Below are 12,566 nucleotides of genomic sequence, written 5' to 3' on the forward strand. Positions count from 1 at the left end.
GAAAGCACTAAAACACACACATACATAAGCATGGCTCTATAAGCTGCAGTATACATTTTTGGGGGATTGAAGTATGCTGCATCACGTACATTTTGATCCGAAAAAAATACGTAAAAATTGTCACCATCTCATTTAAGGTTAATGAGGTAGCCTAAATGCATGGTCATACGCAGTACAGTTGGCTAGGTTTGCCTCAGCTCAGTAATGTGATAAGACTATATTACTGTAGTGTCTAGTGTTGTCTGAGTCCTACCTTTTATGTAGTCTCTCCTCTCTGGAGAGGGCTTCTTTGGAGCTTCCATAGGGGCATGCTGGTTGCTATGGTTCCTGAAAAGGGCCAGGCGTACAGTTGGGTCTAGAAGAAAGAAAGAGAGAGAGAGAGACAGAGACAGAGATAGAATGAGAGAGAGAGAGAAAGAAAGAAAGAGAGACAGTGAGAGAGAGAGAGAGAAAAAAAGAGAGAGACAGTGAGCGAGAGAGAATGAGAGAGACAGAATGAGAGAGAAAGAGAGTGAATGAGAGAAAGAGAGAGAGAGTCTAACATTAAACCCACAGCATCCAGACAAGAACCTTTGGGTTCTGGATAAACTCACAGCAGAGACCGTTCATGACATGCAGAGAGCCTAACACTATGCATTCACTACTTGGGCAGATGACAGTTGATACAAGCCTGTGTGGCAGACAGAGAGAAAGATAACTGGATCTAGCACTCTGGTACTGTATCCTGATCAACGACCAGCCTCACTCTGTCTGTCCACTCTACTTGGACGTGGCACTACTACCGACCCGACGACCGACCAGTGTTTGAGGTGAGGTCACATTTCGGTGTAGCCGCGATAACCCATGCAGAGTAATGAAAACCGTCTCTGGGACGATGGCTCGGAGAGAGCGTCTGGTTGGTTGGAAATAAGGGAAGGGAAAGCCACCGGTTGGTTTGGTTAATTTCCTGTAAGGGCTCTCTGACTGGGGCCAATAGGAGATGACAGGGCCAGACCTCTGTTACCTCTGCTGTCTGTTACGGCTGATTAACATACACAAGGAGGAAAGGCTCAATGCTGCTAGCGTGGCAATATAGTTATATAGTTAAATAGAGAAGAAAGGAGAGCCTAGACGAGGTAGGTTCTAGGGGGGTTTGGTTCAGTAATAGTTGCTCAAGCCAGTTGAACATCTGTAAATAGTAAATAGATTCAAATTTAAATAAACTTCAACTGATTTATGCAGACCCAATAGTTTTCTCTGCCTCTGCTTCTTAGACTTCATCTTCTGAGCTCTCTTCAGCATCATCAGAGCAGTGTGGCTGTCTCTGAACCCCCTGGGGAGACAATGACACACATGTCACACGCTGAATCTAAAACATCCTCACTACAACACTCACACACTGACAGTGACAAACAGCTTTTGTCCCATTAGGGTACAGCATACAGGACAGAGTTCGGGATTTTGTTGTAAATTTGGCAGAAATGTACCCAAAATATTCCCCCTCTTTGCAACTCTACTAACCACTCCTCCAGAATCTTCTCTGATCTCTCAGAAAGACCACTGAGCCCTGACGTGGAGACAGGAGATTTAGTTCTGAAATAAATTGGAGGAAAAAACATTCTCAATCTTGATCCTATTTGGAAACAATAGTTTATGAAGGCACTTTCATTGGTGATTAGTAAGGAAGCAAGCCTTCACTTGTGGCATCCATGTTGGCTTTGTGAGAACTACCTAGATGAAAATGTGTCGGCCATGACGGCTCAATCAGTTTCCTACCTGCTGATGCTGTCAAGGGAAACTCTATGCTCAGCAGGCTCTGCTCTCTCCCCACCCATCCAGGCCTGCTTGGGCTTCCACAGAAGAACAGGTGGGCTGGTCTGCTGGTTGGCATCTGGATGATTCAGAGGACGCTGAAATACACAGTCAGAAGAGAGAAGGTTGTTATCATGTACTGTAGCATTATATCAAAGAAGAAACGTGTTCAGGTGTTCTTAATGTTTTGTAATGGCAACAGGAGTGATAGTCAGCTAATCATGAAGAACATACTATTACTGACCCTGGCACTATGGGTGCAAGCCCAGTGCTTCCCCTAATTAATAGGAAATGTGAGGGTCGAACACCTAAAACACAACCTTCCAGAAGTTTGCCCTTTTCTAAATGGTCTAAATGAGAAAAGGAATTACAGAGTGTACACTAAGCTCCAGCATTTCCATTCCCAGAAGACCCTAAAGTCAAAGTCACAACTTAAGTAGTCTTAAAAACATTTGAAAAACCTCTCCCTCCTCTCTGTCGAAGTGGTAAATAGTTTAAATAGTTTGTCCACCCCTTTGGAGATCAGGTTAGCTAGTGTTAAAACATTAAGGCCTGCCCGGCCTGGAGGCAGCTGCCTCCTTCAGTGAGCGCCAAGCAGAGCGGCTAGCTAAGGTGATATAGAGTCCTGCCTGCAACGCTCATCCAAAGCAAAGAGCCAGGGAGAGATATCTAAGGAAAGAAAAAGGGCCCTGGCTCGTGTGAAAAATGACATCTGCTGATGCATAGGGTATTTCAGGCCTCCTAAAAGTAATTGTGTTTTTCAAGGTAATACATTTGAGGATTAATCAGTGAGAGTTGTGGTGGAGGACTTTTTTCTTTTGGGGGGGGGTTCAGTGCTGTGTGTTACCTTTGGACCAAGCAGCTGGTCTGGGAATGGAGGAGAATGAAGGAGGGTTTTGGGAGGTGAATCGTCAGACAGCAGAGAAGTCATCATCCAGTCTCTCTCTAGTGCCATCTATTTACAAGCCAAAGGAGATGAGAATCACCTTTAGTGTGAAACAACAACATTAACAGACTACAGTACTGGACATCAAGGTTTTTCTATTCCCTCCAAGGGTTTGGTGGTGAAGTGACTTCTTCAAAGTAAACAGCAGATCATCATGTGATAGAGGTTTTGTTTTGTTTAAATATTTGAGATGAGTGCTTTACACACGCATGCACGCACACATGCGAACAAACACACACACAGACACTACATAGACACATTCTCAAGTGGATGGTATTTGAAGAGGACAGAGGGCAAGTGAACTTGTGGATGATGAAAGAATAGCTAAAATGCCATTCATCATGTAGAATCTTCCAGTTTCCCCTGGCCTCAGTATAATGGGCAGTGTTCTTTAATAATCCTAATCCCAAGGGAATAGCTGAGTGGATGAGTGAGAGGAGTAGGGGAAAGGGGAAACGTGCCTGTCTCCATTTTTCTGGGGGGCAAGGTCAATTTGATAGGGGGTTTGAGGTCCAGACCAGTCAACCCAGAGAGAGTCAGTCTGTGAAGTTTGTACCTACTGCCTACCTCATCAAAGACAAATTCATCCAGGTTCACCTCCTCGAAGGCCTCGTGATCTCCGGGGTTGAAGCCCCGAGCCTGGGCCAGAGCAGCAGCCAGCCTCCTCCTCAGAGCGAAGCCTCTCCAAACCGCCTGGAGGAACGAAGGTACCAGAGGAAGAGCCATGAATCACAGACAAAGTTAAATATTGTGTGTTATCCCATTAGGAAGATAAAACACGTTAACCTCTGTTTAATTGCTGAGTGATCTGCTGTTTGAACTCTATGTGACTTGGGCGCTAGGAGAGTAATGGAGCGCCAGCAAGGGTTCTAAATCCTAGGAATTCCCAAAGGAATGACTTCACAATGTGAGCGGTGCTGGAATCTGGAATCCTCACCGCTCCCACTACTGCAAAATTTGATTAATCATTTTATCCCCCCACTGCCAAAGACTCCTCAAGGGCCCATCAAGTACAGAGAGAGAGAGAGGGGGGAGAGAGGGATGGGAGAGGAGGAGAAAAGGGGAGAGAGAGGAGAGGGGACGTTTCAAGAGAAGTGTCAGGTAGAATGTTTGATCTATTGAATCATAGGATAACCAAATTAAGCCTCAATATCATATAAGATCTGGACATATGATGTCTTTATTATTAACAAAAAATATATATTCTCAGAAACATGTTACTGGACCTCTATGACAAATGAGAAATTACACTTCTATAAAAACGGATCAACTCAAACTATCTATTTGTGGGGTCGATCGAAGTATGACAACGATTTCTGAGTAGACAGTCATGTATTTCCATAAAACCGGTTGAAAAAAACCTGTCAGCACGGCCAGTCTAATAGTTATGATAAAGAGTTCAAGGAAGTCACTCGCAGCCCAGTTTCCTGTGACCTTGACTTACCTGGATGGCAGTTGCAGCGTAATCTGGTTCCTGACGGCTCTGCTCTGACCCAGTATGGCCGGGTCCTGTGTCTACTCTTCCCCTCGCTCTTCCCCTTCTTCCTCCTTGCCCCCCTCCTGGAGGTGGACGCAGCTGGATCCTCTGACGTCCTCTGTGTCCTCTCCAGTGGCGCTGGATCACCACAGCTGCCATGCTGCTCCGAAAAAAGACACAAAAAGAGATACATAATGATATCATACCCTCAATCTCTTTGACCATGGGTGTGTCTGAAATAGCACCCTATTCCCTATGGTACATAGGTTGCCATTTAGGACACAACACACACATTTATTTCTGTCCAAACATCTGGCTTGCAGAGACTCCAGAAGAGGAATCCAGCCTGTCTCGAACAAGCTTATATCAAAGATACAGCCCTCTTAATGATAACTGTGTGTCAGAGTGAATATGATGTTCAACATCAATCAACTGGAGAACACTCTAATGATGACAAATGCTCATCGGCAGAAACTAATAAAAGTAGAGAAACTATGAAAGAATTCATGAGTGAGGGAACACTTTACGTTTTGAGGTCCAGCTTGATGTGAGCTTTGGGGAAGGGTGAACTGCTGGGCTTGGCAGTGGCATGGGACGTTTTTTCCTCAGAGAAGGTAGAGCTGGAACTGGTGTAGCTAGCTGGCGTTGCTGGCTTCAACTCGGGCCTAGTGGACACAGTCCCTAGACTGCTGATGGATCTGTATGCAGGGGGCTGAAGCAGCTTTTCACTGTTGTCATTGGCTGGGCTGATGAGGGGAACCACATGTGGCCAGGTGTTTGTGTTTCCACAGGACTTCTTTTCAGGTTGCTTCCTGTTCGTGACACTCGTGACACCACCATGTCTGTCCATACCCTCTACGTCAGACTTTTCGGCAGGGATCCTGCTTACCCTGGCAGTGTCACTCCTGTGACTGTCATCTTGTTTGTCGGTGATGCTGGTGTCTCCATATTCGTGAGCGTATCTGTGCTCCTCAGCCAGCTGTACAGCTTCATCATGGAGCTGGAGGGAGCGCCTCAAAGCATCCAGGGAAGGGAGAGCACCGCTGCGCACACACAAACACACGTTCATATGAAGATCACATAAGTCGATTTTGGATGTCGTTCTAGGTTTGGTAACATACATTCAGTCCTCTCTCATACAAGGCCTACTAGATAAGCAATGGCTAACGTAGATACAAACGTCTGATGAATACCTACAAAAACAACAACACCTTTTTCATATTTGATCACCTAGTATCTACATTGAAAAAATGGCTTACTTTTGGGCTGCCACAGGCTTGCCTTCACAGAGGGTGTATGGGTGTCAGTTCTGTAATCCCATATAATGTCTCTTTCATAGAGGGGATTAAGTTGGTACAAAGCCACCTCAATGGAAACTTAACGAGTCTATTAGCAACGCTTGGATCCGCTTCCCCCAATCTATCTAAGGCCCTCAGGGCTACTCAGGGCTACTGGGTACAAAGTACACAACCATACACGGCCTGCCCACTAGCCCGAACAAGCCTTGCCTTCACAATGCCCCTGCTATTCAACTAGAAGGGGGGTAAAGAGGGTGACCATATAGACAGTGACCTCGATTTATCCTCCTCGTACCTGCCAGTTCACCACAAGGTCGAGGGAAAGGTGTATAACAGTAAAGGAAAATGGTGAAGGGAGAAAATATACACGGTTTTGTATCTTAAAGTCCCATTTAAGGTTGGATAAATAATAACTTATGCTATTAAACAATGAAGTTGATATTGTTTTGGCGGAGTGAAATGGGAACTGTGGAGAGCAGTTACATGAGGGGAAGTCAAATACCTGCTGCCCTGGGGCTACTAGCTACAGCAGTTCAAGCACATGATGGAACTGGAATGATACATTTTAATGGAAACTAACTGGGATTCATTCAGAAAGGTACTTCGACCCCATTTACACTATGTGAAATGAGGACGGCAATGTAACATGGCAGAGATAGGCCTATTTTTGTGTTTAGTCAAATCCGTCAATACACATAGAAACTTATAGAGAGAGTAAGGACATTTCAGATGAAATACCTTTAATTTCTCTCGACAGTGTTGTAAAACTTTACACAGCAGGGTAAACCCCAGGATGTCTACATCATTTTACCAGCTTTACTAGACAGGCCTGAGCCACAGCCAGACTCTTCACCTCTCTAGACCTTGTCTGGCCCTGGGTCGAGACTTGAGCCAGGGGTTAACTGGCTGCGGTGGTCCCTGCCCTGCCCCCAGAAAGGCCCATTGTCCAACGCCCAGAGGGGGTGCATGGAGCATGGACGGGGTGGAGAGGAGCGCACTGTGGTCCCCCCCGAGCCATGGGACTCCTTGGTCTCACCCATACCACTAGACACCACTGCGTTTCATCTTTTGTGAAACATAATTATGGTGAGGTCAGAAAGATAAGCTGAGGGTTGACCACTGGTCTATATGTTGGTGGTCTGGTCTGTCTAGGGGTGTCCGTAAAGACTAGTGTCCTCAAACTACTTACAAAAACAGCTAAACATTGCCTTTCAGCTTTGGACACCCTGTGTATCAGTTATGCTAATAATACTAATATGCAGGTTAGAGTTTGTCTGTATGATGTTGCTATCCTACAGCAGAAAAGCTGACGAGAGTCTGTAGTAAACTGCATTAACCTGAGTTGTGCTGTGTGGCTGTGCTGCAGTGTGTGGAGCTGCTGGAGCTGTGCCTGACAGAAGGCTAGAAAGCTGTTCTGAGGCAGCAGGGCCCTGACTAGACCAGGACTAGGGAGGGCTGCAGAGGAGCCGACAGGCTGCCCGTCTATGGCCTGTAGACCCGGCACAGACCTCTGCAGACTGGACCTGTGGAAGATAACATTGTGGGTTAATCAATAAAGATCATCGCTGGATGCTATACCATACTAGGGTTTAATTCAAAAAGTCATGTCCTATACTCAAAAAAGTCTACAACTATTCAGGGTGACAATTGCAGTCAGTAAATTTATTTAAAAAATCTCGACACAGTAACTATACCGGCATGTAACTCCAATGTAATAAACACATACGTTTTAGGCCCTGTCATGTAAAGTGCTCTCCATATTCTAAAACACTGGGCTTCTAAAACACTAAATTGATACATGTGTCACGCCCTGACCATAGAGAGCCCTTGGTTCTCTATGGTGTAGTAGGTCAGGGCTTGACTAGGGGGTGATCTAGTGTATCTATTTCTATGTTGGTGCTAATGTGGTTCCCAATTAGAGGCAGCTGTTTATCGTTGCCTCTGATTGGGAACCATATTTAGGTAGCTATTTCCCCACCTGTGTTTTGCGGGATATTGATTGTTAGTGTGTTTGGGCACTACGTCCTCACGGTCTTTGTAAGTTTTACTTAAATAAATATGTGGAACTATACTCACGCTGCGCCTCGGTCCGCTCAGACCATGACAACATAACACAATTACATATTCAACATTGTTAAAGTAGGAATTGTGAATGATCCTGGATTTGAACTCAAACTGATTATAAAAAATGTAAAGGGTAACCCATTTTCTGAACTGACAAAGTTCAAATTGAATTGCCCCCAACTCGGATGTCTAAAGTGTACTATGATGTGCCAGTGGATAGCCTCAGCTTGTTGTATCCAATAGTTTGGCAGAGAAGTCCTTAGGCAGAGCAGATACACCTCCTCGAGAGAGCGAACAGGGATAAAATGAGTTTGACATTTCAGGCCCAGCAGAATCAAAGCCATTTTCCTCCATGCGAAACAAGAAGTATGGTTAGAGTCTTGATTTTCTCAAAGCAGAAGAATGTGATGACATGTTGAGCTGCAGATGAAAGACTTTGAGACTAAAGATTGGGCTTCAGGCTCTGGTTTTCTTTGTTTTTGTTGTTATTTTCCTTTTTTCCTCAACCACTAAAAGAGTGAGTGACTTAAGTTGTATCCAATGTATCCCAAATGGCTCCCTATTCCCTATGTAGTGCACTGGTCAAAAGTAGTGCACTACATAGGGAATAGGGTGCCATTTGGGACGCAAACCTTAAGCTGAAGCAGCTGATGGTGGCCTGGCTGTGCTGTGAGGGGGATGGCTGCTGAGCTGTGTGTCTATGGGAGAGAGAGGTAACACCGGCCTGAGGCTAAGGATGTGCAAGCTGAGGAATCCCAAAAAATTTGCCAGCAGAGAAAATGGTCTCCAAAGCAAACTGCATGGCCAAATGTGGTCGATCGATGCCAATGTGAAAATGTAGAAAGAAACACATTAGGAAACGCATACAGTATTACTGAGCCGTGACAATTTACAAATAGAGTAAATTTATACAGTATGAATGTTTTCTGTGATATGACAAATCTTTATCTGTAACTAATCTGTAATTATTAGTCTTTATGAAATGTTTAAATGTGAAAGTGTACTTATAAACAACAACTACTACTAACCTAAAGCAATTTATGTTCACAATAAATGTTTGGTTAGTATTTGCTTCTGGTCATTTTACCACAGGCGCCATTGCTGTCAATACGAGCCTAAATCCAATACAAAATGTGCCAAAAGGATGGGAGCCTTTAGTTTAGTTTATCAACATCAGGCGTAAATCTGGCTTAAAATATCCCAAAGAATGATGGTGGGGCAAGAACCCGCTGAACTCCCTGTACTGTGCCTCAAACATGACTCTAGGTCACAGGTTGTGCAGTCCACTGTCAGAGTAATGGGGTTTTGATGGGCCCCACCTCAACCTCTCTACCTCTCTCTACCTCTCTCACTCTCTCACACACACACACACACACACACACACACACACACACACACACACACACACACACACACACACACACACACACACACACACACACACACACACACACACACACACACACACACACACACACACACACACACACACACACACACACAAACAAGGATTAGATTCCAGCCCTACAGGCTTGTCGTCTGGCCGACCGGACCCTCTTGTAACGAAGCATAAACCATAATAAAGCCTTGATCCTCACATGAGCTCATTGACGTGAGGTGGGCAAACACAATGCCTTTCATGGTTAAATGTTTTTGGGTGGAAAAAAACATGCTTTGCAATTACGTGCCACTGGTTATTTGTGTTTAACGTACAAGGTTCAAATTAAAGAACTCAGGAAATTAGCTTAAAATATGTCAGAACGCTGAGCATTTTTGACCTGCTTGGCTCATTTGAATAAATGTATTTATTAAGCGGAACCTAGAGCCGTGGACATGCAGCTCCTTCTCTCTCTAACAATACAATGTTCTATCCTGGTCCTAGCTAGGCTCTCCAGCTGAGTCCTTCCCTCCATCCTATCCGTCTTTGTCTCTCTTTCCGGTTCGAACCTAACCCAACCTGGCTCTATATATTTCATTTAGTGAAGACTTCCTTGAAAACACAGGCTCTTAAAAGAGGTCTGATTAATCAGGCGGAGTGCTATCTTCTTCCCCTGGCTCAGGGCTGCTGGAAGTGTATTTCTTAGCAATCTCCATTTGGTGCTTTAGTTTAGTCGGTGTTATCGCTGGACTGGGATGAAAGGGCCAGGGGGAGAGTGGAGAAATACAGGGGGCTAATTCCACTGTTGGCATTGGAGGTTAGGTAAAGTTCATTGGGAATATTTATTCTCCATTGAGGCTAACGGTGGGGCACCCCAGGTAATAGAAACCCATATGTCTGGGTGGGTGCTGACTGCAAAAATGTATGTAGATAGAATGCATAATGATGTGGTGTACAGTACTACTACTGGCTGATTAGAATAAATATTCAGATATACAGTAGAGGTAGTGAAAAATAAGTGTGTTAATCATGGTTCTTTAAGTGTTTGCTCAGTGGCACGTTTTTTACATGACTTGGGCGAGGAAAGGGTAGTAGGCTACTGGTATTATTAAATCCTGTCGTAACAGTTCTTGAGAGATCCAGGCATCATCTTTTAGGCTAATGCTATGACTAGACGGACCTTAAAATTTTCTAAAAAATATCTGTCATTTCACACTTCATAAAAGTTATGCATGGTTTGTCAGTCATAAACTGTTAAGACCACTAATGACCGTGTGTAATGCTGAAATGATGAAATCTAGCTAGACTACCGGTAATTGAAGTTAAGTGCTCTAGCTAGCACACATTTTTCATATCAACTCATTTGGACCCACTTAAATGTACATGAGGAAAATGTTTTGGCGCTGTAAGTGAATGAGCAAATTGACATTGAAAACTTAATAGATTTTCCCGTTGAATAAATATTTTGGGAGCTACTGACACTCAGTGCTACAGAGGTTGCGCGGCTGCGCTGCGCGGATATCGCTGGCACATTGGCTAATCCAATAGCATTCCCAGATTGCTAGGCTAATCCTGGGATGTGGACAGGAAGCTCTTGTGTTCTGGTGGAATGTTTATTCTACCTTAGTCACCACAGCCAACGTCCTCCTCCAGACTGGGCTCACGTTCTGCGACAGGAGGGATGATATGAAATGGCTTGGCATTCCCGTTGGTATGTAACCTAACTTCTCACATCCGCCCCAGCAGGGATATTCCAGAGCAAAGCTAGAGAAGTTAATTGTGTCTGTCTGTCTCTCTACACAGCCATTTTAAAACCATACATTTTTCAACTAATCGTTGCAATGTTGATGACTGGGAATGTATTGTTTGTACCACAGGAGGTTGGTGGCGCATTAATTGGGGAGAACGGCTCGTGGTAATGACTGGAGTGGAATTAGTGGAATGGTATCAAATACATCAAACACATGGTTTGATGCCATTCCATTTGATGTTTGATGCCATTCCATTTGCTCCGTTCTGGCCATTATTATAAGCCGTTCTCCCCTCAATAGCCTCCACTGTTATGTACCCGTTATGATGCAGCGTCCAAGTACAGTGTTATCGTATAAGGTGATGTGTGTATAACAACATTGCTTTCTACCACGGGTGCATGCAACCCAGGGCTTGTCGCTCATACATATTCACATATTTTGTGTTTCTCATTGGGCTTGCCCTACCTCCACATGGTCTCTTGCTGAAGGGGATTCCCAGTGAGATGGACCTCTCGGAGGAGTGGACATCCCTGCAGACTCTCACACAGGTTCTGCAGCTCTACAACAGTCAGGCAGAGCAGCAAAGGCCTGAGCTTATGGTTTACATCGCACAGAGGCAGAGCAGCAGAGGCCTGAGCTTATGGTTTACATCGCACAGAGGCAGAGCAGCAGAGGCCTGAGCTTATGGTTTTCACTGTCTATATATCACTATCGCTGGTACCTGATCTTGTTATGGAGACTGTATCTTTATCTACTGCTGGATCCCCTGACATTTACTGGATGGAGGTGCATCGCATTCCCCAGATGTGTGACATTATGCATATCGTAGACATAGGTATTACCATAGACCCACACTTAAAATGCTCCCTCCCACTCACATAGAGAGGCACATAGCAGAATAATATGAATGGAATAGCATGAAACTACAGTATGTAAATGACATAACATGACAACTGAAATATTTGGATCAAAAGTTTTTGGGACATCAAAAGTTACATTTTTTTAATAATAAACCATTACCGGAGAGGCAGTTGTCTCTGATGTCCAGCTTCTCCAGTGACACAAAATGACACAGTGATGGCAGTTGGGTTATACTGCAAAACACAAATTAAGAAAATACATGTAATACACTGTAATGGAAAACTGTAATTTATACAGTCATTTTAGGTATTATCAACAGTAAAAAAAGAACTTGTTACTTCAGCATACTGTATATTATAGTGCATTTTGGGAAAAGTGCTGTATTAAGGCCTCTAGATGTGCAAATGATATAAAACACAAAATATTAATTAATGTACTGTAATGTGTAAACACTTTACCTAGTCCAATTACAGTAAAATACTGTGAAATACAAACCCCTCATCTCAATGAATTTCAATCATTCATCAATTCATTCATTCCGATTACAATAGCATTTACTTTTTTTACAGTATAATACAGTCAATTTTACAGTATTGTACTGTAAATCATTACAGAGTACTTGCTTTGATACCGTATTTATATTATAGTGGGTGCACTGTAATATGAAATACCGAAATTTACTCGCCACCGAGCTGCCTGCAAGATACTGTTAAATTCATGGCAACCCCTTTACAGTGTATTTACGATCATTCAGCAACATTACATTGGTTTTCTTAAACCTTACAAATGTTATCACAAACACTGAATTACTTACATGTAGCTAGTACAATTTAAACTGGGCTAGTCATTGGCATTGGCTACATTGGATTTTTTTAAATCCTTTATTTAACCATAGAAGTCACATTGAGATTTACATATCCTTTTTTTTTTAAGTGAGCCCAGGCCAAGAGAGCAGCATACATATAGTTACACAACACAACATAAAACATGACAATGGCAT

At 43.7% G+C, this 12,566-nt stretch overlaps 1 protein-coding gene across 1 annotated transcript in view; it reads right to left on the reverse strand.

Annotated features, from left to right (window-relative positions):
* The window catches only part of lrriq1 (leucine-rich repeats and IQ motif containing 1), a 43,145-nt gene that overhangs the window by 17,687 nt on the left and 12,892 nt on the right, over positions 1 to 12,566 (reverse strand). Inside the window, exons 14-24 of the mRNA XM_029757472.1 lie at positions 11,726 to 11,799; positions 11,171 to 11,264; positions 6,850 to 7,035; positions 4,742 to 5,257; positions 4,182 to 4,374; positions 3,305 to 3,430; positions 2,639 to 2,746; positions 1,756 to 1,889; positions 1,501 to 1,572; positions 1,224 to 1,312; positions 254 to 355 (exon numbers count right to left, since the gene is read on the reverse strand). Coding sequence (XP_029613332.1) covers positions 254 to 355; positions 1,224 to 1,312; positions 1,501 to 1,572; positions 1,756 to 1,889; positions 2,639 to 2,746; positions 3,305 to 3,430; positions 4,182 to 4,374; positions 4,742 to 5,257; positions 6,850 to 7,035; positions 11,171 to 11,264; positions 11,726 to 11,799 — 1,694 coding nt within the window. The remainder of the gene's footprint in view (positions 1 to 253; positions 356 to 1,223; positions 1,313 to 1,500; positions 1,573 to 1,755; positions 1,890 to 2,638; positions 2,747 to 3,304; positions 3,431 to 4,181; positions 4,375 to 4,741; positions 5,258 to 6,849; positions 7,036 to 11,170; positions 11,265 to 11,725; positions 11,800 to 12,566) is intronic.

This window comes from Salmo trutta, chromosome 7 (genome assembly GCF_901001165.1).
Source record: "Salmo trutta chromosome 7, fSalTru1.1, whole genome shotgun sequence".
NCBI lineage: Eukaryota > Metazoa > Chordata > Actinopteri > Salmoniformes > Salmonidae > Salmo > Salmo trutta.